We start from the raw sequence: 27,274 nt of genomic DNA, 5'->3' as shown, positions 1-27,274 counted from the left end.
TGGCCAACTGGTCCCTCAAAAGATGTTCAACACCATCCATCACCAAGGAAATGCAAACCAATACTATAATAGAGATATTACTTCACACCTGTTAGAATGGCTACGGGAAACTTTGTGCACTGTTGGTGGAAATGCAAATTGGTACAGCCACCATGGAAAACACAATGGAGTTCCTCAAAAAGTTTAAAATAGAATTACCATTTGATCCAACAATTCCATTACTGGGTACTTATGCAAGAAAATGAAAACACTAACTCAAAAAGATATATGCTCCTCCATGTTCATTGCAGCATTATTTACAATAGCCAAAACATGGAAACAACCTAAGTGTCCATTGATAGATGAATGGATAAAGAAATTGTGAATGAATATCATATGGGGGAAAAAAACCCTCATAGATACCATAGATATAGAGAACAGATTAGTGGTTGCCAGACACAGAGACTTGGGGGTGAGAGAAATGAGTGAAGGAGGTCAAAAAGGTAAAAAAAAAAAAAAAAAAAAAAAAAGAATGACAAAGGGGAACTGGAAGAATTTAAGATGGAATAGGAAAAAACTGTGTTACAGAAACATTTCTGTAAAACAGGAGGAAGACACAATTAGGTGTTCCAGGGAGAACAGACACAGCAGAAAGCACAGTATGGGACAGAAAAAACAAAACAAGGAGGATGCAAATAAAAAGAAACAAATATAAAGGAAAAGATAAAAAGGATTAGAGCAGAAGAATTAGAAATAAAAGGTAGGCCAAGGGAATCCACTACATGTCTAGTACACAAATTGGAATTCCTACTTCCCCACACAGAATCCAAAATAATAGAATAGAACAAGTAATTAAAAATACATTCCAGGAATACTTTCCTAAATTGAAAGAAGACTTACATCAACATAAAGAAAGGATGTCCTGGATGAAATCAAAGGTTTCATCAAGTGAAAACAAGGAGAACTATAAAAAGACATAGAAATATAATAAAAATTGGAGACTTTAATTCCCCTCTCTAAGGAAACTCAGATCTGGTAGCCAACAATTAAGTAAGGGCGTAGAAGATCTGAATGACATAGTCAGGGAGCTATATATATATTTTTAAAAGATTTTATTTATTTATTTGACAGAGATAGAGACAGCCAGCAAGAGAGAGAACACAAGCAGGGGGAGTGAGAGAGGAAGAAGCAGGCTCATAGCAGAGGAGCCTGATATGGGGCTCGATCCCATAACACCGGGATCACGCCCTGAGCCGAAGGCAGACGCTTAACCACTGTGCCATCCAGGCGCCCCATGGGAGCTATATATTAATAGCCGGCAATGCTTAACAATATGAAAACAGAAAGTCACCACTACTTAGAAGTTTAAAACACTTAAAGAATACTTGGGTCAGAATGGGAAATATGAACCAAAATTTTGCAATAAATAAAATTCTTTGAAAAAAACAAATAGAGAATCACTAGTTAACCTAATCAAGATAAGGGATTAACAGATCCACAAAATATCCCAAAACAGCAAATGGCCCTCCCAGATATTATACTTAATAATAGTTCTAAAGTAATTAAAGGAATGTGGTATTATGCAAGATAAGCCACGTAGACAAAAATTAGAATAGTGAGTTGAGAAATAGGTCCAAAGCATATGGGTATTTATGATATGATAGACTATGATATCACAAATCAGTAGGATAAACAGGGATTTTAAAAAAATAGTGTTGGGCAGTGTATATCCATGATGAAAATATTGTCCTGGATCTATAGTTCCTTTAATAAACAGTAATAAATTTTACATAGATTATTAATTTAAATGCAAAAAAATACAGCTTTAAAAGTGGCAGAAGAAACCATATTAACCTAAGAAATATTTTTAAGTGGCGCCTGGGTGGCTCAGTCACTACACGTCTGCCTTCAGCTCAGGCTCCTGGAATCAAGCCCCACATCGGGCTCCTCCGCTGGGAGCCTGCTTCTTCCTCTCCCACTCCTCCTGCTTGTGTCCCCTCTCTCGTTGGCTGTCTCTCTGTCAAATAAATAAGTAAAAAATCTTAAAAAAAAAAGAAATATTTTTAAAACGTTGGAATAACAATGATCTATCTTGGGTCCAAATACAGACATACCTTGGAGATATTGTGGGTTTGGCTCCAGGCCGCTGGAACTATACTATAGTATACAGTATATAAATTATACTGGAGTCTATTAAATGTGCAATAGCATTGTACCTAAAAAACAATGTACATACCTTCATTAAAATATACTTTATTGCTAAAAAAAGGCTAACCATCATCTGAGCTTTCAGTGAGTTGTCATCTGTTTGCTGGTGCAAGGTCTTGCGTCAGTATTGATGGCTGCCGACTGGCCAGTGTGTGGTTGCTGAAGGCTGGATGGCTGTGGCCATTTCTTAAAATAAGACAACAGTGAAGTTTACCACATTGGTTGACTGTTCCTTTCACAAATGATTTCTCTGTAGTACGCAGTGCTATTTGATTTTACCCACATGTCACCCACAGTAGAACTTCTTTGAAAACTGGAGTCCATCATCTCAAACCCTGCTGTTTTAACAACTCAGTTTATATGAAACCCTTTGTTGTCATTTCAATAATCATCACAGCATCTTCACCGGGAGTAGATTCCAGCTCCTCAGGTGTTAATAAGTTTTATCATGGGATTGCAGTAATTCAGTCACACCCTCAGGCCCCACTTCTAATTTCTAGTTCTCTTGCTATTTTCACCACATCTACAGTTACTTCCTCCATAGAAGTCTTGAACCCTCCAAGTCATCCATGAGGGTTGGAATCAACTTCTTCCAAAGTCCAGTCCTTTGATATTTTGACCTTCTTAATGGCATCTAGAATGGTGAATCCTTTCCGCCATTTTGACTTTGCCCAGATCCATTGAAAGAATCACTGTCTATGGCACCTATAGCCTTACAAAATGTATTTCTTTCTTTTTTTTTTTTTAAAGATTTTTTATTTATTTATGTGACAGAGAGACAGCCAGCGAGAGAGGGAACACAAGCAGGGGGAGTGGGAGAGGAAGAAGCAGGCTCCCAGCAGAGGAGCCTGATGTGGGACTCGATCCCAGAACGCCGGGATCACGCCCTGAGCCGAAGGCAGCCGCCTAACGACTGCGCCACCCAGGCGTCCCCCAAAATGTATTTCTTAAATAATAAGACTTGAAGTCAAAATTACTCCTTGGTCCTGGGGCTGCAGAATGGACGTTGTGTGAACTCGCTGGGTGGTTTGCCGCAGCTTCCATGTCAGCACTTGCTGCTCACCTACTTTGAGGTTACGGAGATGGCTTCCTTCTTTAACTCGCGAACCAACCTCTGTCACTTTCAAACTTTTCTTCTGCAGCTTCCTCACCTCCCTCAGCCTTCATAGAATTGAACAGATTAGGGCTTTGTTCTGGATTAGCTTTTGGCTCAAGGGAAGCTTGTGGCTAGTTCGATCTGCTCTCCAGACCGCTAAAACTTTCTTATCAACGATAAGGTTGTTTCACTTTCTTATCATTCATGTGTCCACTGGAGTAGCACTTTTCATTTCCTTCAAGAAGTTTTCCTTTGCCTTCATAACTTGCCTAACTGTTTGGCACAGGGGCCTCGCTCTCAGCCTGTCTCAGCTTTCAACATGCCTTCCTCACTAAGCTTAATCATTTCTAGCTTTTGATTTAAAATGAGAGATGTGTGAGTTTTCTTTTCACTTGAACAATTAGAGGCCATTGTAGGGCTATTAAATGGCCTGATTTCAATAATATTGCATCTCAGGGAATAGAGAGGCCTGAGGAGGGGTAGAGAGATGGGGGAGCATCTGGTCGGTGGAACAGTCAGAACACACATTTATCAGTTAAAATCACTGTCTTATGGAGGCATAGTTGAGGGGGCAAATTACAATAGTAACATTAAAGATCACTGATCACAGATCACTGTAACAAATATAATAATAATGAAAAAGTTTGAAATACAGTGAGAATTATCAAGATGTGACACAGACACAGGAAAGGAGCAAATGCTGTTGGAAAAATGGCGCCACTAGACTTGCTCGAGGCAGGGTTGCCACGAACCTTCAATTTGTAAAAACCACAATCTCTGCAAGCACAATAAAGTAAAGCACAATGAAACAAGATATGACTTACTAAAAGCCATACAATAAATTATTGAAAATTTAACATAAATATAAAGCTCCTGTGTATGTATGAGCACAGACACACAAGCACACACAAGAAATGTCCAAAGCTAAGCAACAAAGCAAAACAATTTGCAACGTATATAACAAACAAGGAACTAGTGTTCCTAGGACATAAGGAACTTGTAGGAATCAGAAAGAAAAAGCCAACAACAAAATAGAAATTTGGGCAAAAGACACAAACAATTTCCAGATAAAGAAATACAGATAGCTCTAAAGTATATGAACAGATGCACGTAGTCATTTCCACTGACAAAAATGCAAATTAAAATTGTATGGTGACAGCTTATTTTTCCTACCCAATAGTGAACAATCCAGATTTTTTCCCCATACACTTTCTGGTGTAGCTCTGGGGCAAATAAGGATTTTTTCATACGTTACAGGGGGAGTACAAAATGTAACAATATTTATAGAGGGCAAGGTGGCAAAATCGATTAAATGATTCTACAGATATATTGTACAGATAATTCTGCACATGTTCAAAATAAAGTATTATAAGGCTACTCATTATCACTTTGTAAAAAGCAGAAGATTCAAAACAATGCAAAGGTATGTGAATAAGGACCTGATTAAGTAAACTCTGGTGCATGTGGGTGACGGAATTCTATACGGTGAGCAGAAAGAATGAGGCGGCTTGCTAAACATTCATATGGAAAGATCCCTAAAACACCTTGCTAAATTTTTAAAAAGGCAAGATACCAAACAATGTAGATAGTGCGCTATTGTTTTAAGAAGGAGGAAACAATAAGAATTCATTGCTTTAGCTTCTCTCTCTCTCTATAAAAGCTGTCTATATAAATACACACACACACACACACACACACACACACACACACACACACACACACCCTGGGGATGCAGTAGCAAATGAGGTCAACCTCTGGAGATTTGCATGTGGATGTGGAATGGTGTGGACAAGGGCAACGATGGGAGGGAGACTTTTCACTACATATATTTTATACTGTTTGGATTTTTGAATCTTATGAAAGTATAATCCCTCTGAAATTTGATGGTACTACTATAATCAGAAATTGATCTGTTTAAACTTTACGATCTAGGTCATTCTTGTCATATTTGTTGAGTTAGCTTATGCTTTTATTAAATATCTGTAACATGGTATGATTTTGTTAGCTTTTAATACTACAGAAATTAGTTTACAATTTCCAGTGGGCTGGTAATCTCCAGTAACGTCCTGTTTTCATATTCCCTAAAATGTAGCTGTGACAAGGACCCTCAGACCACCGTCATTGAAAATGGCAGAAGCCAGCAGGGCCGGTTTTCCTTTGAAGTGTTCCGATTTGTGAAACACAAGAATCAGAAAATGTCCACTGTCTTCCTGCACTGTGTTACCAAGCTCTGCAGAGCTGATGACTGCCCCTTCCTTATGCCTGTATGTTTTTGCAACTTTATTTTAAATTGTCAAATTGATCTAAGCTGAAAGGGTGTCCAGTGTTAGGAACTAATTTCTATATAGAAAGTGGATATGCATCAATCGGGCTAAACAGTTTGAAGTTGGGTTTATTTATTTATTCATGCATTAAAGATCTATTGAATGCCTGCTTTGTGCCAAGCATAATACTGGGAATACAGACATGTGTGCATAAGTTCTGAGCTCATTTACCTGATCTTTGAGGACCATGAGACAGTCATGGAAGAAAAAAAGACAAAAATGTTATGGTACAAAGGCAGACACATGTATGGGTTGTAGTAAGAGGCAGTATTCGCCATTGTGAGAGAGCTAGAACGAGAGAGATTGGGAGGTTTGATGGAAGACGTGAAACCTGGGGTGTGACTTTGAAGATGGATGAACCCCAAAGGGACAAAATCAAGAGTGTGAGAGACACCCCATGCCAGGTTGACCAAATTCACAGACACGTTAAGACAGAGTCACCAGGGAACTACCAGACTTTCAGTAAGGTGATGGGACAGAGTAGAAGATGATTGGAAAACCTAGGGAGGGGGCAGGGCTGGCACGAGAAAGGTGCCAGGAATCCCTTGGATTACAAGTTAGAAGTTATAAAATAGGTGTGGATCTGAATTGCATACAGCCATCATTAAAATACTGATCCATTTACTAGTGAATAAAAAAGATATCTGTTTCTGATAGGCCCCCTTAGGTCACATTAATATTAACCTGAGAAAAATGAAGGCACATTTTAAAATTTGAAATAGCTTTAATACGTTTTTATTTATGCTCAAATCCATGCATTTCTTCACAACAATTGATTACTTTAGTCCTAACTAGCTCTATCAGATGGGGTTAAATGGCGAGGCCACATTACCTTGACTCTGCGCTCACCAACATTTCAGGAAAAGATTTATTAAAGGCTTGAGAGAAATAGAAGTAGAAAAGTTTGATAAACACAGCTCTTTTTCAGGAGAACCACTGAGCTATGTAAATTAATGAGGCAAAGCACAATTATAACGGGAGGAAATAAGAAATGTGGCCCAAGCCAGAATAAGAAACACTGTAGCAGTTAGATGCAAAGTAATTAAATAAAGGCACAGAAGTAAATGAATAAAATTAAACATGTGGTATCTCTTCCAAAAGAATCTGCTTTCCAAATGGCCATAAAGAACCAATTTTGTGCTGGTGTGGAATTTCATTTGTTTTCATTAACACCTCAGATTTGCGGCCACCGAGAAAGGAGAGATGCAGGGAGGAGGACCACTTGGAGCCCCCAGAGCACGTCCGGAAACGCCGTCCTCTCTGCTGGTCCCATCATTACTCGGAGTGGTAGGAACGTTCCTCCTTTTGTGTGTAGTAATAGATTGTTCCAAAATGGCTTATTACTTGGCTTCTAAGGAGAACTCAAAGTGGTTTCTAAACAGCACTAATTAACTGTGAAGCAAGATAAACTGCTAAGCGACTTTAATTTCACAGTAGTTTCCTGTTTACTCAACTTTCACACAAAGGGCAATATTGTTTTTGCAATATTGTGTGCACAAGAGCACGCGTGCGCGCGCGCGCAAACACACACACACACACACACACACACACACACACACACACACCGTGCTGGACATTTTCACTCTCCCTTTTCCCTGCCCTGCTCTTTTTGTTTTTGCAATATTGTGTGCACAAGAGCACGCGTGCGCGCGCGCGCAAACACACACACACACACACACACACACACACACACACACACACACACCGTGCTGGACATTTTCACTCTCCCTTTTCCCTGCCTTGCTCTCTGCCCCTGAAGACAGGCCTGTGTGAACTGCATCCGCCCCCGCTTTACCATCCAGTGTTTGGTCGGGTTTGGCCGGTAGGTGGTGCTCTCAGAGGATGGAAGTGATTCCACCGAGTTCCTCCCAGACAACTTTCTCCACAGAACGGGAAACTGTCCCATAACCCAGGGAACTTGACTTTCTCTTGTGAATTCCCTGTATCTTTATAAACAGTCCTATTAACCTTTTCTTAAAATGCCCCCTTGAGTACCATTTGTTTCTTCCCAGGATCCTGAATATTACATCCAATCCCTTCCTAGTGTCCTCAACGGCGGTCATGAATCTAACAGACACAGCTGTTTATGCACATACACTCTCGTACATACAAATATTTGCGCATGCGTGTACATGCACACACACTCTCCAGAGGGGTGGTGCTTTCTATCAGTGTGAACCCAGAGACATTCAGAATCAATGGGATAAAACAGGCATGCAGGGTAAACAACACAAACTTAAGCCAGAAAAACCGGTTCTACCTCCAGCTTTTGTCTAAACAAGCTGCATGACCTGGGAGTTTATGTCACCTCTGGGGCTAATATTACTTCGATTTTAAAACGAGGGGTTTGAAGAAGTCGCCTTTAAGATTCTTACTCTATAGCTCTAAATTTGTCTTAAAAACGGAATTCTGGTTTGGATCATATTCTAATAATTTTTCCCTCAGTTTTATCTTAGCCATAAGGCTATTATTATGTTTCAGTTAGATTATCTTTACTTTTTGTCCCATGCCTCTTGTTCCACAGTGAAAAGAAAGTTTTGCCTGAAATAGGTAATTAAGCAAAATATGGTTTTGGCCTAAAAAGTTTAGACAATTGCTTGAATTATTCACTCCTCTGTGTTCGTGTAGACACAGCATTATTTAAAAACAAACTAATGTGTTTTTAAGAATAATGAAGAAATTCATTAAATATGAAATTTCAGACTTAGTCTACACTCCCTGAGGTTTGGTATGTGTTTTGAATGGTTTGAAAATGACTGGCTTGTGGTTTGTGAAAGGCCCAATTCTTATCTCTGTCTGGCTGTCAGAAATAGCTCACAGAATTATACTGCATGGAAACTCAACTCTTGTTGCCAATAATTAGGAATGCTTTTGGGTAGGCACAATAAAAAATATTTTTATTTCTATGGGAGCTTATCTAGAGTCAGTTTTGTATAAGAGAAAAGTGGCATCTCTCTCCCATGTTGAGTAGGTGGCTTTTTCTCCTTATTAGCCTCCTTGCTTCCTTCTCACCTGGGCCAAAGCAAATTTAGATATTACACATTTTAATTAATTTGTTAGTGTAAGATAAGGTTTTACAAAGACCAACATTTTTAAGATCACCAAATCCCAGGAAAGATTAACCAAGTCGAAGTTTCTAATTCTACCATGGCCAGACAGCCCTGCAGGTTTGTAAGTTTCACATACACCATATTCACTCGCCCCAAGTATCTGTGCTCGAATCTCAGACAGCTAATGCCTTGATCACAATGCCTCTGATGTCATGCCTGACTTTCCTCCTTTCCAATTTTAACCTATTTTCACCTCAAGGATAACCTTCATTTTCCAGCACAGTAGTGTTGTTTTAGTAACCTCGGTCTCCTCACCGGCAAAGTCCCCAAAGAATCGTGTTCAAAACTTCCAGATGCCTTTCATTCCTCTCTGGATTTATTTTTTATAATTTTGATAAATAGCCATAGGATGGTGCTCATTTCTGGGCAATCATGTTGACCTCACTGTGTAGACGGCCATATATAACAATGTTCATATTATGATACTACAGTATCATAATTTAAAAAATATTATTTTAAATTCTACATAAATACAGAACTCAGAAATCAAGCCATATCCATCCACAAGAAAATCTTATGTAAACATAATGTCTAGCTCAACGACCAGGGCTACCTTCTTTTCTCCGTTTCACTTTATTTTTACCTTAGGTCAGCTAGAATTTATCTTTCCAGGTCCTATGGCCGATTTTAGATAGACAAGTCCAATTTCCGGCTTGGGTTGCTCTCTTCAGAGCTCTCCGGTACTTGGAATTTTTGCTCTGTTTACTCATTGAACCACTCCTATTCCCTAGACATCTGACTTAGGTCAAGTTTAATAAGCTGTTAAAGCTCAGTACTTTTGTTTTGTTTTAATGAAATCAAAGACATTCTGGTTATTTTACCTCACATTCTAAACCCTTTTGTTGGTTGATTTAGGAAAATATTCACATCTTCAAAGTTTCAAATCCTCAAAATTCCTGAAGTGTTCTTATTTTACACTCCTGCATGCTAAAACTATTCAGTATGGAAATGCTTCTCATGGGGTACAATTCTGGAAATTCACAATTGCAAGTACTGGAAAACAATAGTACCTAATTGTTTTATTACATAAATTCCGATGGGGAAGTCCAAGCCAAGCTATTCAACTCATGTCATTGAGTTTTATGGGGAGTTAATAATTCATTCAAATCTCCATGTGGGACAGGCACTCTGCTAGGAGCTGGAAATACACTAGAGAACAGGCCATAGTCTTTGCTCTCAGGAATCATAGTGTTCAAAAGTGGGCATAGATTATTAACAAACATAACACAATGGAGAGTAAAACGTTTGGAAATCCTCAGGGTGCCTGGGTGGCTCAGTCAGTTGGGCTTCCAACTCTTGATTTCAGCTCTGGTCATGACCTCAGGGCTGTGAGATCGAGCCCCGGGTCAGTTCTGCGCTGGGTGTGGAGCCTGCTTAAGATACTCTCTCTCTTGAGCACCTGGGTGGCTCAGTTGGTTGAGCTTCCAACACTTGATTTTGGCTCAGATCATGATCCTCGGGTCCTGTGATCGAGCCCTGAGTCAGACTCTGCACTCAGTGGGGAGTCCACTTGATGATTCTCCCCCTCTCCCTCTGCCCCTCCCCCTGCTCTCTCTCTCAAATAAAATATATCTTTTAAAAAAGTTCTCTCTCTACCTGCCCTTCAGTCCCTTCTCCCTCCCTCTCTAAAAAAAAATATTAGAAGTTCTGAATTTGAAATATGTGGTCCCTTTTACCATATAGGTAGCTAATTGAAGGTTAAAAAAAATAGTTTGCTTGTGCTATGAAAGGAAAAATATTTATTCTGTATATATCTTTGTGTTAATGTTTACTTTTTCCATTTATTTCTGCTACTTATATGAGAGAAAAGCAGAGAAAAAGAATTTATCTGCTGCTTCTGGCTTCCCAACAGCCATGGTATTGCTGCCATCACTTTCCTCCTGTGGGTCCTCAGCTAGCTGCATGCTTTTTGAAGAGTCCACCAAGTTTAGTAGTCCAATCTGTTCTAATTCCACAAGGTTTCTTTTAGCATATATGTGTATGGTAAGACCGAATATGTGTAAGAGAAAAAAACCAGCGTGTGTGGTGAAAAAAAAATCTCCTAGCAAATGTCCACCTCCCCTTTGGGGCTAGACCAAATTGCAGGATACTGGAAATTGAAGAAAACTGGAAATAGCAACTAGATAAAGTGATTCTCTCTACCTTTATGCAATTCCGAATAATATTCAAATAGAACATGCTTTGATCTTAGCCATCTGCGAGAGGTAGGACGCTTGCAGGTTTTCAGAGCCCTGGAACCTGTAGCTGGTATGGCTCATTTGACAGTCTGCCTCCTGTGTCCGTAGCCCCGTCCTCGTGAGTGATGCCTGGGGTAGTGATTTTACAGAAGTGCTGGTGGTGATGTGGGAGAGAAGGGAATATTCTGACTCTTTAATTAACTTCAGGATGCAAAAAATACTGCAGGCAGCCCATCCTAGCACTTTCACCTAATTTGGGACACGGAGGAAGGAGTTTTCTAGTCTTAATAAATAAATAGCAAATAAGTGTGATTGTAAACAAAAAATAACTTTGAAAAAGGAATTTTAGAGCACTATATGTTCTCCATGTTCCAGTGAGGTAGGTTATCTTGGAAATCTTTTGGAAGAATTGATCACAGTTCCATTTCATTCCATCCATTTCCATGAGAAACACGTGTCTTTATAAAATAGTATTGGTTGGAGGTTAGGGTTTTCCTAAGCTTGTCTTATAATGAAAATTTGTGCTTTTCTTTTTTTTGTCCTATAGTGGTGCACTGCACCATTCTAAAGAATTCTATAAACGAGCGCTCTATTAATTCGGAGCATTGTAGTTCAGGCTCAAACAGCAGAATCATCATTTCTGCCAAGACTCATATGTCTTAAAAGAAATGGCATCAGATGGCCTATAAATATCACACCAGGTTCTCCCAATCAATTGTTTCAAATACTGATCCTGGGGTTTCATAGCTTGAGTTGTTCATCTTTATAACTAAAAATATTTTCCATACTCGGCTTGTTTATATTATTTTAGAAAAAGGATTCTGAAACTGAGCTTTTATTTAAACATATGTTTACTTCACCATGGAGGCTGTGACAGACAGAAGTTTCTTCATCTGTAAAATGGGGGTAGCAATAATGTCAAAACCATATGGCTGTTATGAGGACAAAATGTGATGACATACGAAGCAGCACTTTGTAAACTGTATGGCATTACGCACATGTTAATTGTAATAATATTTATACTCCCAAATCAAAGAGCTAACTGCACACATTTTATGGTTCAGATAATGGACACTCAAAGACACATATACACCCACATATTTAAGAACAAAAATGAAATCCACTCATTGTACAAGATCGGGGGTTAATGGCTATACAATCACTAAATGGGTAACACAAGTTGGGAAACGCATTCATTGCGTCTATTATTATGTTTGCCAGGGACAAGTAAAAAATCAACAGCTTAAATCTTACTTAACAGATGCAAAAAACCCTACAACTCAAGATTAGGAGTCATGTTTTCCTTTCATTTAGTTACTAAGTATGAATTTATCTTTTTGGAATTAAAATGATGTTTTTGCAGATTATGATGGGCAAATTGGCAACACTTAAAATAGAGTGGCACTAAATAATGAATACTTCTCTAAAACAAAATAACAAATGGCAGGTTATAGGGCTATAAAAAATGTAATAGCTGTTAATAATTACTGCCCCCACTAACCTGACTAAGAGATAATGACAAAGCAAGGTTGGCAGGAAAGAATGTTGTATATTTTGCGATTATATTTGTATGCCCAGGGCACTGGCAGGGTGTGGGCTTGCAGAATGGATAGATAATAAAATCTCAGACACATGGAACAGAAAATGGGAAAACAGAATGGTTGAGGAAGATTTTCATGCTTCCCTTACCCATGGAGCTTGTGAGTGAAGGTGAGGCCACATGCAGGTAAAAAGTAATCCCAGAATTATGATAAACATAAGGAAATATTTAGAAATATAATATCGCTTTTCTTTTTCTTTTCTCTCCCAGATGAGACTCCAACCAACAATTCACAGCTTGGTAAGATAATGAACATATGTTGAAAATTAAAGTGTGATTTTTAAAAATTTTAAGCATTTTTTGATGATGAGTTGCAAAACTCTAAACAAGTAAATATGATGAGTTCTGATTTTACAAGTTTGTTATATTTTACATAACAGTTCACTGAGGACTTCTGAACTCACATGTGACCTGGTGGTCAATTTTTATAGCATTTTATAGACGATTTTTTTTTTTTTTTTTTTTTTTTTTTTACTGGCAGCCAAGGGGATACCAGACCTCTAAACCACATAATCCTTTGGTTATTGGACTGAATAATAGTCAAATAGATTACAGCATGAATCAGTGTCATGCTGTTACTTTACAAGACACTAATGACAGATGTTTCTCAGGTATAAATTGGGATAAGGTGAGATAAACCTGATATTGGACCTTTCTACTGTGTGTATTTTATTGCTTGCAGGTTCTCCAAATGAACCTCCTTTCCAGCTGAACGCCGTCACCAGTGCACTGATATCAGGAATGGTCATTCTGGGAGTCATGAGCTTTTCCCTTCTCCTCTGCTCACTGGCCCTTCTACATAGGAAGGCACCCACCAATTTGGTGTTGAATGGCATAAGAAACCCAGTCTTTGACTGACTGTAACAGGTGCCTCCTCTTGGGAGAGGGATTCACTGGCCATACCTGGGTGACTGGTCAGTGTTTCATCCAAATTGAATGCCAGCCAGCATTTGGTATTTGTAGGTTTGATAGATTTCACAATGTAGCTCATTAGCACGATGATAGTGAAAGAATTTTGATGATATTGTTCTTGTCACTTATGTATGTGGTCAGCCCTATTTGTATGGCACCAATGGGTATCATGACAATAAGCAAACAATATTCAGGACTTAGATCTTACAGGATCAGTCATATTTCATTTTATTTCAATTTTCTTTTGATTATTGGTTGTTATAGAGATAAAAGATGGGCATAGAAAAAATACATTTGAGGGGGAATGAAACATGAGAGACTACGGACTATGAGAAACAAACTGAGGACTTCAGAGGGGAGGGGGGTGGGGGAATGGGATAGGCTGGTGGTGGGTAGTAAGGAAGGCACGTATTGCATGGTGCACTGGGTGTTATACACAACTAATGAATCATCGAGCCTTACATCGGAAACCGGGGATGTACTGTATGGTGACTAACATAATATAATAAAAAATCATTAAAATAAAAAAAAATAAAAGAAAAGAAAAAAAAAAGAAAAAATACATTTGTTGCATTTTCCCCCTAAGCATTAAAACCCAATGTGATGGCATTTAGATTTGTATCTGTGGTTCTAAAATGAAAGTTACTTTTTTGTTTTATTCCAGATAATTCCAGCTTGGGGATATGTTTTAATTGGACTGGCCAATTTGGACACCTGAGATTTAATTACTTATTCTATGACCTGTGTTTTTGGCTGATTTCCATGTCTGATGACATTCATTAAAAACAAAACAAAACAACAACCTCTTGGGAAAGGAATCTTAACCTGGAGCATCTACTTGTGTAGCAAACGGTAAAAATAGTCATTAACCTCAAAAGGATACTAAGTGACCCCAGATCATTATTCATTTGGGTAGAAATGGCTGTGATCAGTTTTCTCCTGGTTCAAGTGAGAGCATCATCAGCACATGTTGACTCTGCTCCCAGGTAAACAACTCAGCTGCTTTTGCAGCTGTGCATCCGGCAGTGAGGCAACTGCAAAGCTAGTTCTTCATTCGGGAGCCATTACATGGGAAAACAAACCGTAGCTGTGAGAAAGGACCTTGTCCCCACACATATGTGTCGTGTTCCCATGGGGATTTTTAATAACCTAGTTTCCTTTTTTTTTTCTCCTATGACAAAGAGGAAACACGGTTTAAGTGTGTTTCGCAGAACATTATTGGAGTCTCTATGAAAAAATGTCTTTTTCCCACAAATTTCTGATGCTGGGTAAACAAAGAATCTGGAGGAGCCCTACTTTTTAAGGTGTCTTCTTGAAAGTGTCATGATTGCCATGGAAGAAACAGCATTTTCCTATATAGTAAACTGCAAGAAGTATGTGGTCCTATATCCGTTTTGCAAAGAAAATTTAAAAGCCCAGTTTTAAGCAGCTTGTGTTCTCACAAAAAAATCCCAAAAAACAAAAAACAAGCTTCCCTTTGTTCAGCCTATCTACACAACTGAATAGAGCAATTCAGTGACAAACATCAAAACCTAGCATGTGTGGCTACTGGAAGTGCCATGTTACCTGTAACAACTGCTGTAGAGACTAATTTCTATTCAATATTTGTGACCCATTATTCAGAACCTAATTTACTATACGATATGCAAATCACTATGCAATTTTAAATTTGTTTCAAATGAAGTAGCTGTGCTCTGAGGTTAATAATGAAATCAATCATCAAATCAAAAAATACCTTTTCTCCAATTTGCCTGAGCAGATCAGAAGAAAGTGTTTATATTATAATAATTATCTATATGATTGCCTCAACTTTCTCTTTCAAGGTTTAGATCTGGTCAAAGTGAAGTGGGATCTGGAAAGTCTTTGGATAATTTATTCAATATTAATAAGTATAACACTTAAAAAGCCAACCTCCTCTTCCCTGTGTTACTTCAAAATCCCTTCGAAGTGACCATTCTGAACTTTATCTGTATTAAAAATTTATTTTCTACTTTATAGGGAAAAATTCTACAGAAAAAAAAAAAAGTATGGCCCATGCATGCTACTTATGTGACCTTATATGTACATGGATAGTGTTAAAATACTCTAGTAAATCTATTTCAGATACTTTAAGTGAATTGCCATTAATCTGAGGATTAAGTCCTGTGAATACACTTTACCATTGAAACCAGTTGGTCAGTTTGATTTTGTGCTTTGGGGATGGCTACTTTTTCAGGTGTTGACCTTTTACATTCTATATACCACTTTTAAAAACTGAATAATGGATACATCATTTTGCAAGCAACTTACATCTCACATTATTTTTTTGCTACCCTGTCACCGTAAATGGGAGAATCAGAGCTATAATGAGACAAACCAGGTTTGTTTTATACAGCTTTGTTCTCATCGACCTGCAGTTATATGTAGTATTTAGTCGCACTGAATATTTTGGTTACTATAGTGTGAAAGCCTTACAAAATATGTGCAAATGTTCCTTCAGTTTTAATACCTCAAACCATTGTTTTTGTTTTTGTTTTGCACTTCAGGGGTAAGGTCTGATGACATGTAAAAGATGATTGTTTTAATAAAATAATTGTAAATGAATATCTTTAAAAGAGTCACCTTTTTTTGTTTTTAAAGATATTTCTCCTTCCTATTCTCAACATTCTCTTCCTCCTTAAAATAGGCTCCTTAATGCAACAGGGAAGGGCAGTGATGTCTGAAGCTAGATGAAGCTTGTTCTCCATATTGAGCTTCCTGGTTCCAGCTCTGTGTCAGGAGGCATATTCAGGAGATTAGTTGATGGTAAAGAAGTGTACTTTACCTTGAGTTTGAGCACTGACTAGCACCGAGTCTATAATTTTTAAAACTTTGAGGGGAAAGTCAGAACTGGAAAGACAAGGAGCTCAGCCTCTGCCTAGAGTTTTACAGGCTCTCATGACAGTTCCCAGGGTCCGGCTGTCATCCCTTGTTTTGGAAGTGACACAGAGTTGAGGAAAAAAGCTTTTCCTGACTCAGGGAGAATCTAATCTTACAGAAATGAGTACTACTCTGGGTCTTCACGTGCTGGCACGTAGCTCTGGGAGCATCACAGAATTGATGGTTCATGAAGGGACATTGTCAGCTGTGGAAAATGTAAGGTAGTAAACTTCTAGAAGTGAGAAAAGAGCAAGAGAAGAAGTCCATGGGAGACACTTGCTTGTGAACTGAGATGAGGCATAATTTGAAGGAATTCCTCAGCACTTGGCAGGAGAGAATTATAACAGGTTGGAGAGCCTTCTATTATGACTGTGGAGGCTATTAGGCTAGCACACATTGGCTTTCATTCCATATTTATAAGGGAAAAAGCAAGTTGATCACAGATCAGTTGCTTTTGAGAATGAGGTTCCTCAATTATTTACAAGTGGGGAGACATTTAATATAAAACAATCCAAATTTGTAATTTGGAAAAAGAATGTACTTGGATAGTAAACAAAACAAATGCCAGGACTACCTGTTGTATTAGTGAGGGTTCTCCAGGAGAAAAGAACTAATGGGATATATGTCCTGTATATAAAGAGGCTTGTTATAAGGAATTCGCTTACATAATTACGGAGGCCAACAAGTCTCAAGACCTGCAGTCAGCAGGCCCAGGGGAGCTCTAGCCTAGGTGCAAAGGTCCGAGATCCAGGAAAGCTGATGGTGTACTTCCAGTCTGAACGCTAGCAGGCTTAAGAACCAGAAAGAGCTATCATTTCCGTTCAATTCCAAAGACAGGAATAAACCAGTGTCCCAGGTTGAAAAGCAGTCAGATGGAAATAATTCTCTCCTAGTCACCAGATATTCAGCCCTTTTGATCTATCCAAACTTTCAGATGACTAAATGGGGTCTACCCACATTAGGTAGAGCAATCTGATTTACTAATTTATTCAAATGTTAGTGTCACCCAGAAACACCTCACAGACATACCCAGAATAATGTTGACCAAATGTCTGGGGACCCGTGATCTAGTGAAGTTGCTACAAAATGAACATCACAGCTGGTAACTTGCAAACACACCTTCCATATGTCTCTCACTTCTGAAAACCAAAAGTCCCAATCAATCCAGTAACGGTAAGGGAACGAATTAATGAAAATGTTACAAAATTTGGCAGTCTATGATTGCAATGGTTTTGAACCACTAAATGTCTAAAGGTAGGGACTTTTGAGCAGAGGGTCCTCTTTCATGTTAGCTAACAACATGGACAAAATAGAGAAAGATGGGGCCACGAGTAGGTGGGCAGTGATGAGCTCCAATGTCATGCCAAATTATCCTACAGCTTCAGGAGAAACAGGGGAGAAGACTTGGCATCAAATTACTGATGGGCCCACATTCTGCAGGGCTGGCCCTGGAGCATAGTGAGTGATGACATCAGGAGTGACAGTGGGCCAGAGCAGTAAAGAACATAAGACAGCTAAGCAGAGATATTGGGGGCAAATGAGACAAAGGAAGTACTGGAGGCTGGGCGGAGAGGCACCTTCTTAGTGGGAATGAGTTCACTAGTGGGAGACAAAAGGAGAATCTCTAGTAGCTGTTACCCATATTTCTCCTGATGGTGGCCCATCTTCTCCAGAGGCTCAAAGGAAGTGGAAACTGGATAAACATGTCACCTTTTCATGTTTGTGAGACTATCTTGCCTGATTGCTTGTTGGTAAATAGCATCAGTCTCTACAAATTTGAATAACACAGGAGAACTGAAAAATAACCTTGGTTAAAATTGGTTTGGGGCCTTCTACTACAGGTACTAGACATAAGATTTGGAAATCTGCTCAGGAAACTTCATTTGTAAAATGCGTTGTATTCTTGAAAAAGTGAAATGGGGAGCTCAGATTGTTATCTCTGCATAGTTCAGGTCCCTTTGCCTCAGGTATCTGGATGTTTTCTGTTTTACTTAAATCGCCGAAGTAATTACCTCAATTTTCCCTTTCATTTTCCATGTTGAAAAGTGAAGTGCCATCATGATATGGAGGTTTAGTGAAAGTCAATGTGGCCCAAATTTTGAGGTTAGTTTTCATCAAGAGTAGAGCTCTATTAGCATTGCCCAAAGCAGAATCCATTACTGAATAGTCCTGCTGGTTTGGCTAATCAACTAACACTAGAAGATCCTGGGAGGGTTGTGGTTTGACAATTTCATGTAACTTTGCCTCCAAGTTATACAGGTCCTTAAGCTATTTCTCCTGTTGCATGTAGTTCGTAACTTTTTCTTTTTTTACAGCAGTGAACAATGGATGAAAATGAAAAATTACTTGAGAGGAAATACAGTACTTCTTAGAAATTATTTACCACTTGGGAATTGGAAATGATTTGCTTTTTAGAAGGTATTGTTTTGCTAACATACGTTGTGCTGCTGCTGAAATGAGGCGGCAGAGAATAATGCAGAATACCTCCTGGGGACAGAGAGGGGACCTGAGAATCTCCCTTAAATCCTACAGAGATAAATCACAATTTTTCTTGGCATCGCCCTCACTCTTGAAATACAACGTGGAGCAAAGGTGATTGACTGGGACTCCTGGGTGGCTCCGTCAGTTTAGCATCTGCCTTTGGCTCAGGTCATGATCCTGGGGTCCTGGGATTGAGCCCCACGTCAGGCACCTTGCTCAGGGGGGAGCCTGCTTCTCCCCCTGACTGCTGCTTACCCTGCTTGCGCTCTCTCCCTCTCTCTGTCACATAAATAGAATCTTTTAAAAAAAGGTGATTCACTCTCTCTCATCAAGAGATTTATCAAAACTTTAATGCTTTTTTTCCAGTTTGTCACTGGATATGTAATGAGAATTTCTCTCGTTTTACACTCCACCATCCTTTATCTGTAGCCCTTATCCCATGACCCAAAATAGAGAAAGGTTCAAAAATAGAGGCAAAGGGCATATAACATGTAAGGAAGTTTCCTGGGAGCTGCCACAGGACACTTTCATATTCCACTGGCCAGAACTTAGTCATGTAGTCACACTACCAGCAGTCACACTCCCAGGGTGTCTGGGAAGTATACTATGGGTGTCCATATGCCCAGGGTTATCAGAGGATCTGACTTAAGCCCATATTACTCAAATAATGTCATCATTTACTCACAACCTTAGAATGTTAGATATATTGATTTATGTACAAGGATATTTATCACTGTATTATTTTTAATCAAAAAGTATTAGATGCCACTTAAATGTTCCCAAATGCAGAATTCTTAGATGTACTATAGTAATTTTCTGGGATATAAGAATATGTAGAAACTGAAAATCAGTTATAAAAAACCTTTACCAAATAAGAATATGCTGGAATATGAAAAGAAAAAAGAACACTGAACCGTATCTATAATATAAGCTCACACAGAAAAAAGACAGGAAGGAAATTGATAGAAATGTTAACTATGGTCAGTGAGGAAAAATAATTGTATGGCTCATAGCATGTGTCCTTTTTTTGAGAAACTATCCAAGTCTTTTAAACCAGAAAGTAATTTTAGCTTTCTAATAATTTAGAAGTTGAAGAAAATGTTTTATATATATTATTGAGATAATTGTGTCAATTTTAAACTTTATTTCTTTCAGCTACTGAAAAAAAAACTATTTGTACCTATTTTAATAAGCATATACATGAAAGAAAAAATCCAAACCTTTCTGATACTGAGAATGTAACTGCTTTGCTTATTCCTAACATTTTACTCAGTTGTTAATTTTAACATTTTACTCAATATGCAAATGGTCTGCTATGCACTTCAGATTATACAATGGCCAATACTAAGCGGATTTGGGGGAACTCTGGTTTCTATTGACAGCAATGAATGAGCTATCTGACTCATTGTTTTTCATTTGTGCATTTGTTTTTCCCACATCACTAGCATTCGTTATGGTTAGCAGGGCTCGCACTGAAAACGGGTTTACGCTCTGGGAAATGGTTGAAAAGCATCATCATCTTCATTATGTCAACAATGAAAATTATGTTTGTCCATGCTCTCTGGAGTTGATGGCTGGAATGTTTGAAAACAACACCCAGACATTTTCCCTCTCACCCTGAGGGGGAAAAAAATCCATGCCAGCGTTATGTTTTTATTTTACAAATAATCTGTTTTCCCCTTGCCCTTTAGATCTGAGAAAAAGCTGCGTGTAATGAATGCTATTTGAACATACAGGCAATTTCCAGAATGAGTATAACGCCACTGCTTGCTGATTCTTGAGCGAGATGGCATATGAAAAAGATACAGAAACTCTCCAGATTACCCCCTTTGGTTGAACACTGCCCATATTCTGAAGTAAACAAAGAACTATTTTCTCTGCGTTTTCACCTCACCCCATCTCCCCTTCAGAACAGTGATAATTGCTTTGTCGTCGCTTCACATTTCTTCCATTACCTATTAAGCATTCCTGAGAATGGGTGGACAGAAATTCATTACAAATATAAGGTCCAGATTCCTACAGGTCTGAGGAAAAAGCCTGCGGCAGCTTTCCTCCATTAACTTATTAACACTTTGGGTTAAATTTTTTTCTCGACAATGGATCTTTCCTCAAATGGCAACCAGTGAAAGTAACTTTATACATACCCAAAGGGTTTGAAAAAATGCCTTAAAGACTGTGTGGCTTTTTCTAAATTGTCAACTGTACCGTTCAAAAGATATCATGTTTTGCCTCAGCTTAAAATCAACATTTTTCTCTCTTCAGATGGGATTAAGGGAATAACAGAGCCAAGGATAGCACATAAATGTGTATTTTTTGCTCTTCAGTCTAAATTACTTCCCTCAGTATCTAAACTTCTGTGCTAACTGTAAATGGAAGGCAAGAAGTAAAGAATAATGTGCTGTCTTAAATGTAGATGGAAAATAAGATGTTGAGACTAAATTTTAAAAACCACACCAAGATATATTCATTCCACTCTCACATTTAAATAATGCTCACATTAAATAATTGTTCCAAAGAAACTGTCAAAATGAAACAGTCATAGCTTTCCCTTGCTGAGCTCTGACAACTATAAAAGTCTAATGCTCACAATGAAGCTATGAAAATTATTTTTTTAAAAAAATCATCTGCAAAACATGAGCAAAACCTTATTTCTATCTGATTATTGGCAGAAAAAATGAACAAGTTCAAAAATATTGATAAGGTGAAACTTTCTAGATTGTATTGATTATCAGGGCTAACCTAAGGAATCTAAACCCCGTAGGACAAACTGAGGTGTGAGGACCTATGCATAAATTGCAAAGGTGTAATAAACACCATTGTTTTTAGCTTTTGTCTTACTTGTCATCTATATCTGTGCTTTCTGCGCTCAGGGAAAATGTGGAACTTACTGTGAAATGCATAAGCTCTGCAGATCAGTACTTAGAGCTTCCTGGGAGCCTGAAAGTCAAGGAATTGAATACTTTGCTTTTAAAGTAGATTGCTCATTCCTGATAGCTGATATCATATTATGGCCAACATTGGTCTGCATTAAAAAGAAATATGTTGGAAACTAATAGTCCTTAAAGTATGTTCCCCAACTAGCACCCTTAGTCTTATCTAGGAACTTGATAGAAGTGCAACTTCTCAGGACCCAGTCCAGACCTACTCAGTCAGAAACTCGGGGGGTGGAGCCCCATATTTTCTGTTTAGCAAGCTCTTCAGTTGATCCTGCTGCATGCTAAAGTTTGAGAACCATGCTTCTTGAATAAGATAGAAGGCAGTTTCAGAAAGGTGAAAGGAGACCACCATACATATGTGGCATCATCTGTATCTTCCCTGATAGAAAGAAGGAGTCATGCTACGTAGTGTCTAGAACTGGAAATGTAATTGATCACACTTGCACTTACTGATTGCTAGGGCTGATTCAGCTGACCTGCCTGGGCAGCTGTGTACTTTCTCCCTCATATTTCCTTGTGTAGTCTCTGGAGGCAGTAATTTGTATGCTTAGATAAAAGGGATGAACTTTCCAGTTAGAGAACGACTGTTCTTTGATCAAAGACACACACATAAGGAATTCCTCTGCTGTCTGGACCACAGTCCTTGGAGACAGAGACTGCTCCCGCACATGGGAAAGTTTCTATTGTCTAGAGTGTATACATTTGGTCTCTGGCAATATTGTATAATAGAAAAAAACAATACGTGCTTTGGAATCAGACCTGATTTGAATCATAGTTCTGTCATTGGTTAGCTGCATGACCTTGGAGAAGTCATTTGGCTTCTTTGAGCTTCGGCTTTCTTATCTATGAGGAGAAGATTCTCAATCAACTTTTTGGGTTGTTAAAAGACAAAGTGAGGAATATTAAAAACTTTAAGAATCATTCGAATTGTGCAGAGCCAAACTAGAATTGGCTGGAACCGTTAACGGACAGAACCAGTGGAAGGACTTATGTAGAGAAAAGGCAGAAGCAAAGAAAGGACATTATTCATTGGCTGTAGCTGAAAGCCTCACTCACTGGCTGTTTGTGAGTGGTTGTCCTCGGCATTTTGATTTCGTTATCTTGAAGCATTACCAGGCTTGGACTTTGGTTTGCTCACATTGGCCACCTTAGTCTAATGGCCTCATTCTTTAATTAATTTAACAAGGTTAATTTGAGAACTGGGGATAATCTGTGCAAAGGTCTGGCACTCAGTAGATATTAGACCTTCCACCTTGCCTTGTTTCTCCTTACTGTTGCACCTGCTCTTTGCCATTATTGTGACTTCTAACTTCTTAATTTGTTTCTATACAGTAGTGGGAGGTGTAGAGCGTGGGCTGTGAGTCAGCCTACCTGGGTTTGAATCTCTTCTCTGAAGATATCTTGTGGTTTCCTCACACATACAACATGGAAGAAAATACTACTTACCCTCACAAACTGTTCTAAAGAATATATTTTTTAAGATTTTATTTATTTATTTGAGAGAGAGAGAGAGAAAGAGAAAGGGGGGTGCAGAGGAAGAAGCAAACTCCCCCCTAAGCAGGAAGCCTGACACAGGGCTTGATCCCAGACTGATCCCAGCCTGATCCCAGACTCTGAGATCATGTCCTGAGCTGAAGGCAGACATTTAACCATCTGAGCCACCCAGGCACCCATCAGAAGCAGTTCTAAGAAGAAATGAGTATAAGCTCCTTACTCAATGACTGACATACAGCAACCATGCAGTTCATGTTAGCTGTTACCATTATCCTCACTCCTCAGCCCTATTGTGCCTTCACTTTTCTTCCTTATCCTGCTTGTACCCTAAAACATAGTACTTTGGCAGAAAAAGTCATTAATGAATTCATCAGCAAATATTTTCGAAGATCAACCATGTGAAAGGACTTGAGCGCAGAATCCATATAAGATCCCTGCCTCAAGTTTTTAAAGCATGAATTTGTATTTACTGCTTACTGCTTTTCCAAGTTAGTTTTCTCATCTGCAAAATGGGGATAATAATAATCCCTCTGTATCTATGCTAAAGTGTTGCAAATAAAGTGAGTTAATAAATGCGATTCCAGAAACTGAAATGAAAAGCTTCAAACCCATACACATATAATCAAACCACAAACACCTCCCTAGATAGCATAGCACTAAGGCAGAGGAGTACAGATATTGTTCCTTCTTTCCAAACATATCCCCCAGCTTCCTATTTGTATTTTCTTTGGCAGCCTTAGCACTCGTTAGAAGGAGATGAGGGAGATGAGCAAACAATTTAACAAGTAAGAAATAAATGAACAAAAGGACCAAATTCACCAGGTTTGGCTCTTCTTCAAAAGCTTAAACTAAAAGCTATAGGTAGTACTTTAAATATATTGTATATTACCAAGGTAATTTGTTAGAAAGAATGTTTATCTACCGCTGAGACTCTGGAAACAAGAACTTGACTTATGAGCATTAGGTTAGGGTCACTGAATGACATTTGAGTGCCTGTGTGTTGAGCAAAGTGCAGGTCCCTGCTTGCTCCAGGCTGAGAAAATGCAGGTTACTGTAGATACAGATTAGAGCCAAGGAAGACAAACATGGCAGTATTAAGGGCCCCTTCTCCATCATGGGTGATGATAGGATCTTAAGTTTGTCTTACTGCTTCTAAGACCCATTGCCATTGGATCTCTTGGAATTCTCTGGTCATCTATGTGTCCATCAGGATGCGCTCTTTCTTGATATTTGTCACCTCTTGCGACTGGACGTCAGTTCTAATCCCTGACTCTGATCCCCAAAAGTTCTCTACTTTTCTGACAATTTGCAAAACACTTTTCTCTGCCTCTATGCTTATCAACTGCTACCTGGGTCCTGTTCTGCTAGAGTCATGAGCTGCATAGCTCCTTGACCGAAGCCCCAATATTAGAAAGTTCTTCTTTGGGTCTTCTCCTCTGTCACTTCTCCCCCTTGGAATTTTACACCAGCCGAGATCATGTCTAAGTCTCCTGAGGCTTGATTTTGAATTTTAGATGGTTGGCCACCCCCAGGAGATCCTGTTTATGTGGGTTCTTATTTATGCTTATTTTCAGCTTACTTCTCTTATGCTTGAGTCTGCCGAGCAGGCTCAGAATCTCTTACAGCCTGGATCATGAGGGTCAACATAGGGAATCTTCTGAAGAGAAAAACTTCCCTAGGCAGCAATTGCAGAGACCATTCAGGCCATTCAAATCATAACATTTCTAAGAAGGCAAGCAAAAATACTGTTAATTAACTGTTTAATTTTTATTAGAGCTAGCATATTAATTTTAAGTAGCTTTAATTTATAGTATAGTGCAATTTTATTTATGTGCTGCCTGTATGCTTTATAGCGCAGAGTGCCCTCCTGTATAATCAATGTGTATAAGGTATTTATGCTCATTTTATTGGACTCCGAGCATAATTTTACTATTAAATATATGGAAGAATTTTATGCTTGTTTTTATGACATCGTTGGCCTAAGCTAGGCTTACTTTTATGCCAAGTCTCTTGTCAAGAACACAGCTCTCGATTTCAACATTGTTTCTATGGGAAAACACATAAATACATTGCCTTTCATGAACATCTGCTTGTCCATAATTTTAATAAAGCTAATGGAGCGAGACCCAGGTTTTCTTACTTCTACTGAAACATTTTTCCTCCCTGTGTTTCCCTTTCCTTCTTAGGATAATGATTTCCCTTGAGGTTATGTGGTTATTTTATATGGTGGTTGAGTCTTTTACTATGAGTGAAGCACTCATTTCCTTGAGAGACAGCATTCTCAGGAAACTAAAGTTTTTGAAAAATGCATCTATGTGTGTATCTACATGGGGGGGGATTGTATGCATAAATGTATCACAAGCAACAAAATCCTTAATTTGAAAACAATTTCAATTCAGTGTTTTTATTGTTAGTGCTTTAAGTATTCTTCTATCCCTGTATTTCACTTCGTGGCCTTGTTCAGAGATCTAGATTTTACTCGCCAATGGGGCCTGAAAACCCTTTCCCTGGTTATTTGGAACAAGATGGAGTCTGACAGAAGTAATGTGGTGGTATTATGACTAATTTGTGGAGGTCAGTAGTAAAAGTAACTTGTACCCAGGTTTTGAGGTAACATGCAAAGTGGGAGGAATTAGTGATATGTTGGAAAGAATGTTGAGTAAAAAGTTGGGATGCTACATTTACTTTGGCAAATCATAATCTCTGTAAATTTCCATTAGATTCCTTATTATTGTGCTTTATTAATTTCCTGTAAGAAATGCAGAGACCACATTTCTTCTGCCTCATATGTCAAACTACTTCAATATATTAACAAATTAACACAAGTAGTATAATTACATGTGGAAACATATGCATTGGCACTTTAAGTTTTCCACACTTGTAGAGAAAATATGTTAAGCCTAACCATGGAGCCTTAGGTTAAACCAGCAATAAATGTAATTCGATAATTTGCAATTCCCATCTTCAGACTCTATATAATAAAGTATACATACTAATATAATAAGATCTCATAAACAGCAAATACCTAATCATCTTTTGTTTGTTATTGAAAGCCTTTAATTTTATGCCAGTTGTTCTTTGTCATTATATATTGTAAGATGCAAATCCTCACAACCATCTTTTTATACTAATGAAAAGTCATATAAATTTAGAAAGTATTTCATTTCATCCATGCAATGTGCATTTCAATCCAGAGTAAGCAAATAGTTCACATGCACACAGTGAATCTCTTATAGTCCCATTTTCAGCTTGTCAACTGTTCTGATTTCAATCCTATTTGACCAATTTAAATTGCAATTTAAATGGTTAGATTCTACCATTAGATTTTAATTACCTTCAATTCTATCAGAGCAGGTTCCAACCTTTTGTAGCAAATTCATTTCCGGCTTAACCAAAGACACAATACTCTTTAAATAGACTATCTCCCCCTGCCAGTGCTTTCTCTGAAAAGAGTTTTCACACAGACTGTTGTTTATTTCCTCTCTTACTACAGGAAAAAAATTTATGAACAAAATAAGTGACACACCTATACAAGGGAAAGACAAGATGAGAAACACGATAATATTTACTTTATGGAAAGAGATGCTCATCATTTCTTTAATATTTTGTGACTGGATGGCTTTATCTTGTTAACTAGAGCCCCTAAACGCTCATAATAGTATGACTCTTTAAGCCTTTCTTTGCATAGGTCTTTTCAAATACAACCTCTCTCTAGAGAATGTAATTGACTAATTAAATAAAGTACATAGAGAAAAAGAAACCCTCACTAGGCAGCCTGTGATTTTAAGCATAGCATAGATAAAAATCATAGAGAATCCATCTGACATGTACACATTTACACTTTTGTAAAAATACATTGTGGAAGATGTAGCAATAGAAAGCCTCATTCTTATTCTTGATTTAAGCTATAACCAAGCATTTCTGGACAAGTCATTAATTGTTTCGTGCCGCCAAGGGCCCACTTAGTGCTCTGAAGCAGTAACTTCTAAGTGGTCCCACTGGCCACAAAGATTTAAGTTAGACTCCAGAAGAAACCCATAATAGTTTATACAAGAGTGC

At 38.3% G+C, this 27,274-nt stretch overlaps 1 protein-coding gene across 17 annotated transcripts in view; it reads left to right on the top strand.

Moving 5' to 3' along the window:
- Positions 1-15,989, top strand: part of ZPLD1 (zona pellucida like domain containing 1) — a 336,172-nt gene extending 320,183 nt beyond the window's left edge. For 16 of the 17 annotated variants that reach the window (XM_044381697.3, XM_048214940.1, XM_044381701.3 and 13 more), the window contains 4 exons: positions 5,376-5,547; positions 6,786-6,894; positions 12,705-12,734; positions 13,177-15,989. In XM_044381697.3, the coding sequence (XP_044237632.1) occupies positions 5,376-5,547; positions 6,786-6,894; positions 12,705-12,734; positions 13,177-13,352 (487 nt within the window). In that variant the 3' untranslated portion in view covers positions 13,353-15,989. The remainder of the gene's footprint in view (positions 1-5,375; positions 5,548-6,785; positions 6,895-12,704; positions 12,735-13,176) is intronic. The other variant, XM_057306577.1, reaches the window with a different exon arrangement.
- Positions 15,990-27,274: the final 11,285 nt, after the last annotated feature.

Source organism: Ursus arctos, unplaced genomic scaffold, assembly GCF_023065955.2.
Source record: "Ursus arctos isolate Adak ecotype North America unplaced genomic scaffold, UrsArc2.0 scaffold_4, whole genome shotgun sequence".
NCBI classification, from domain to species: Eukaryota; Metazoa; Chordata; class Mammalia; order Carnivora; family Ursidae; genus Ursus; species Ursus arctos.
This window is presented reverse-complemented; position numbering and strand designations above follow the sequence as displayed.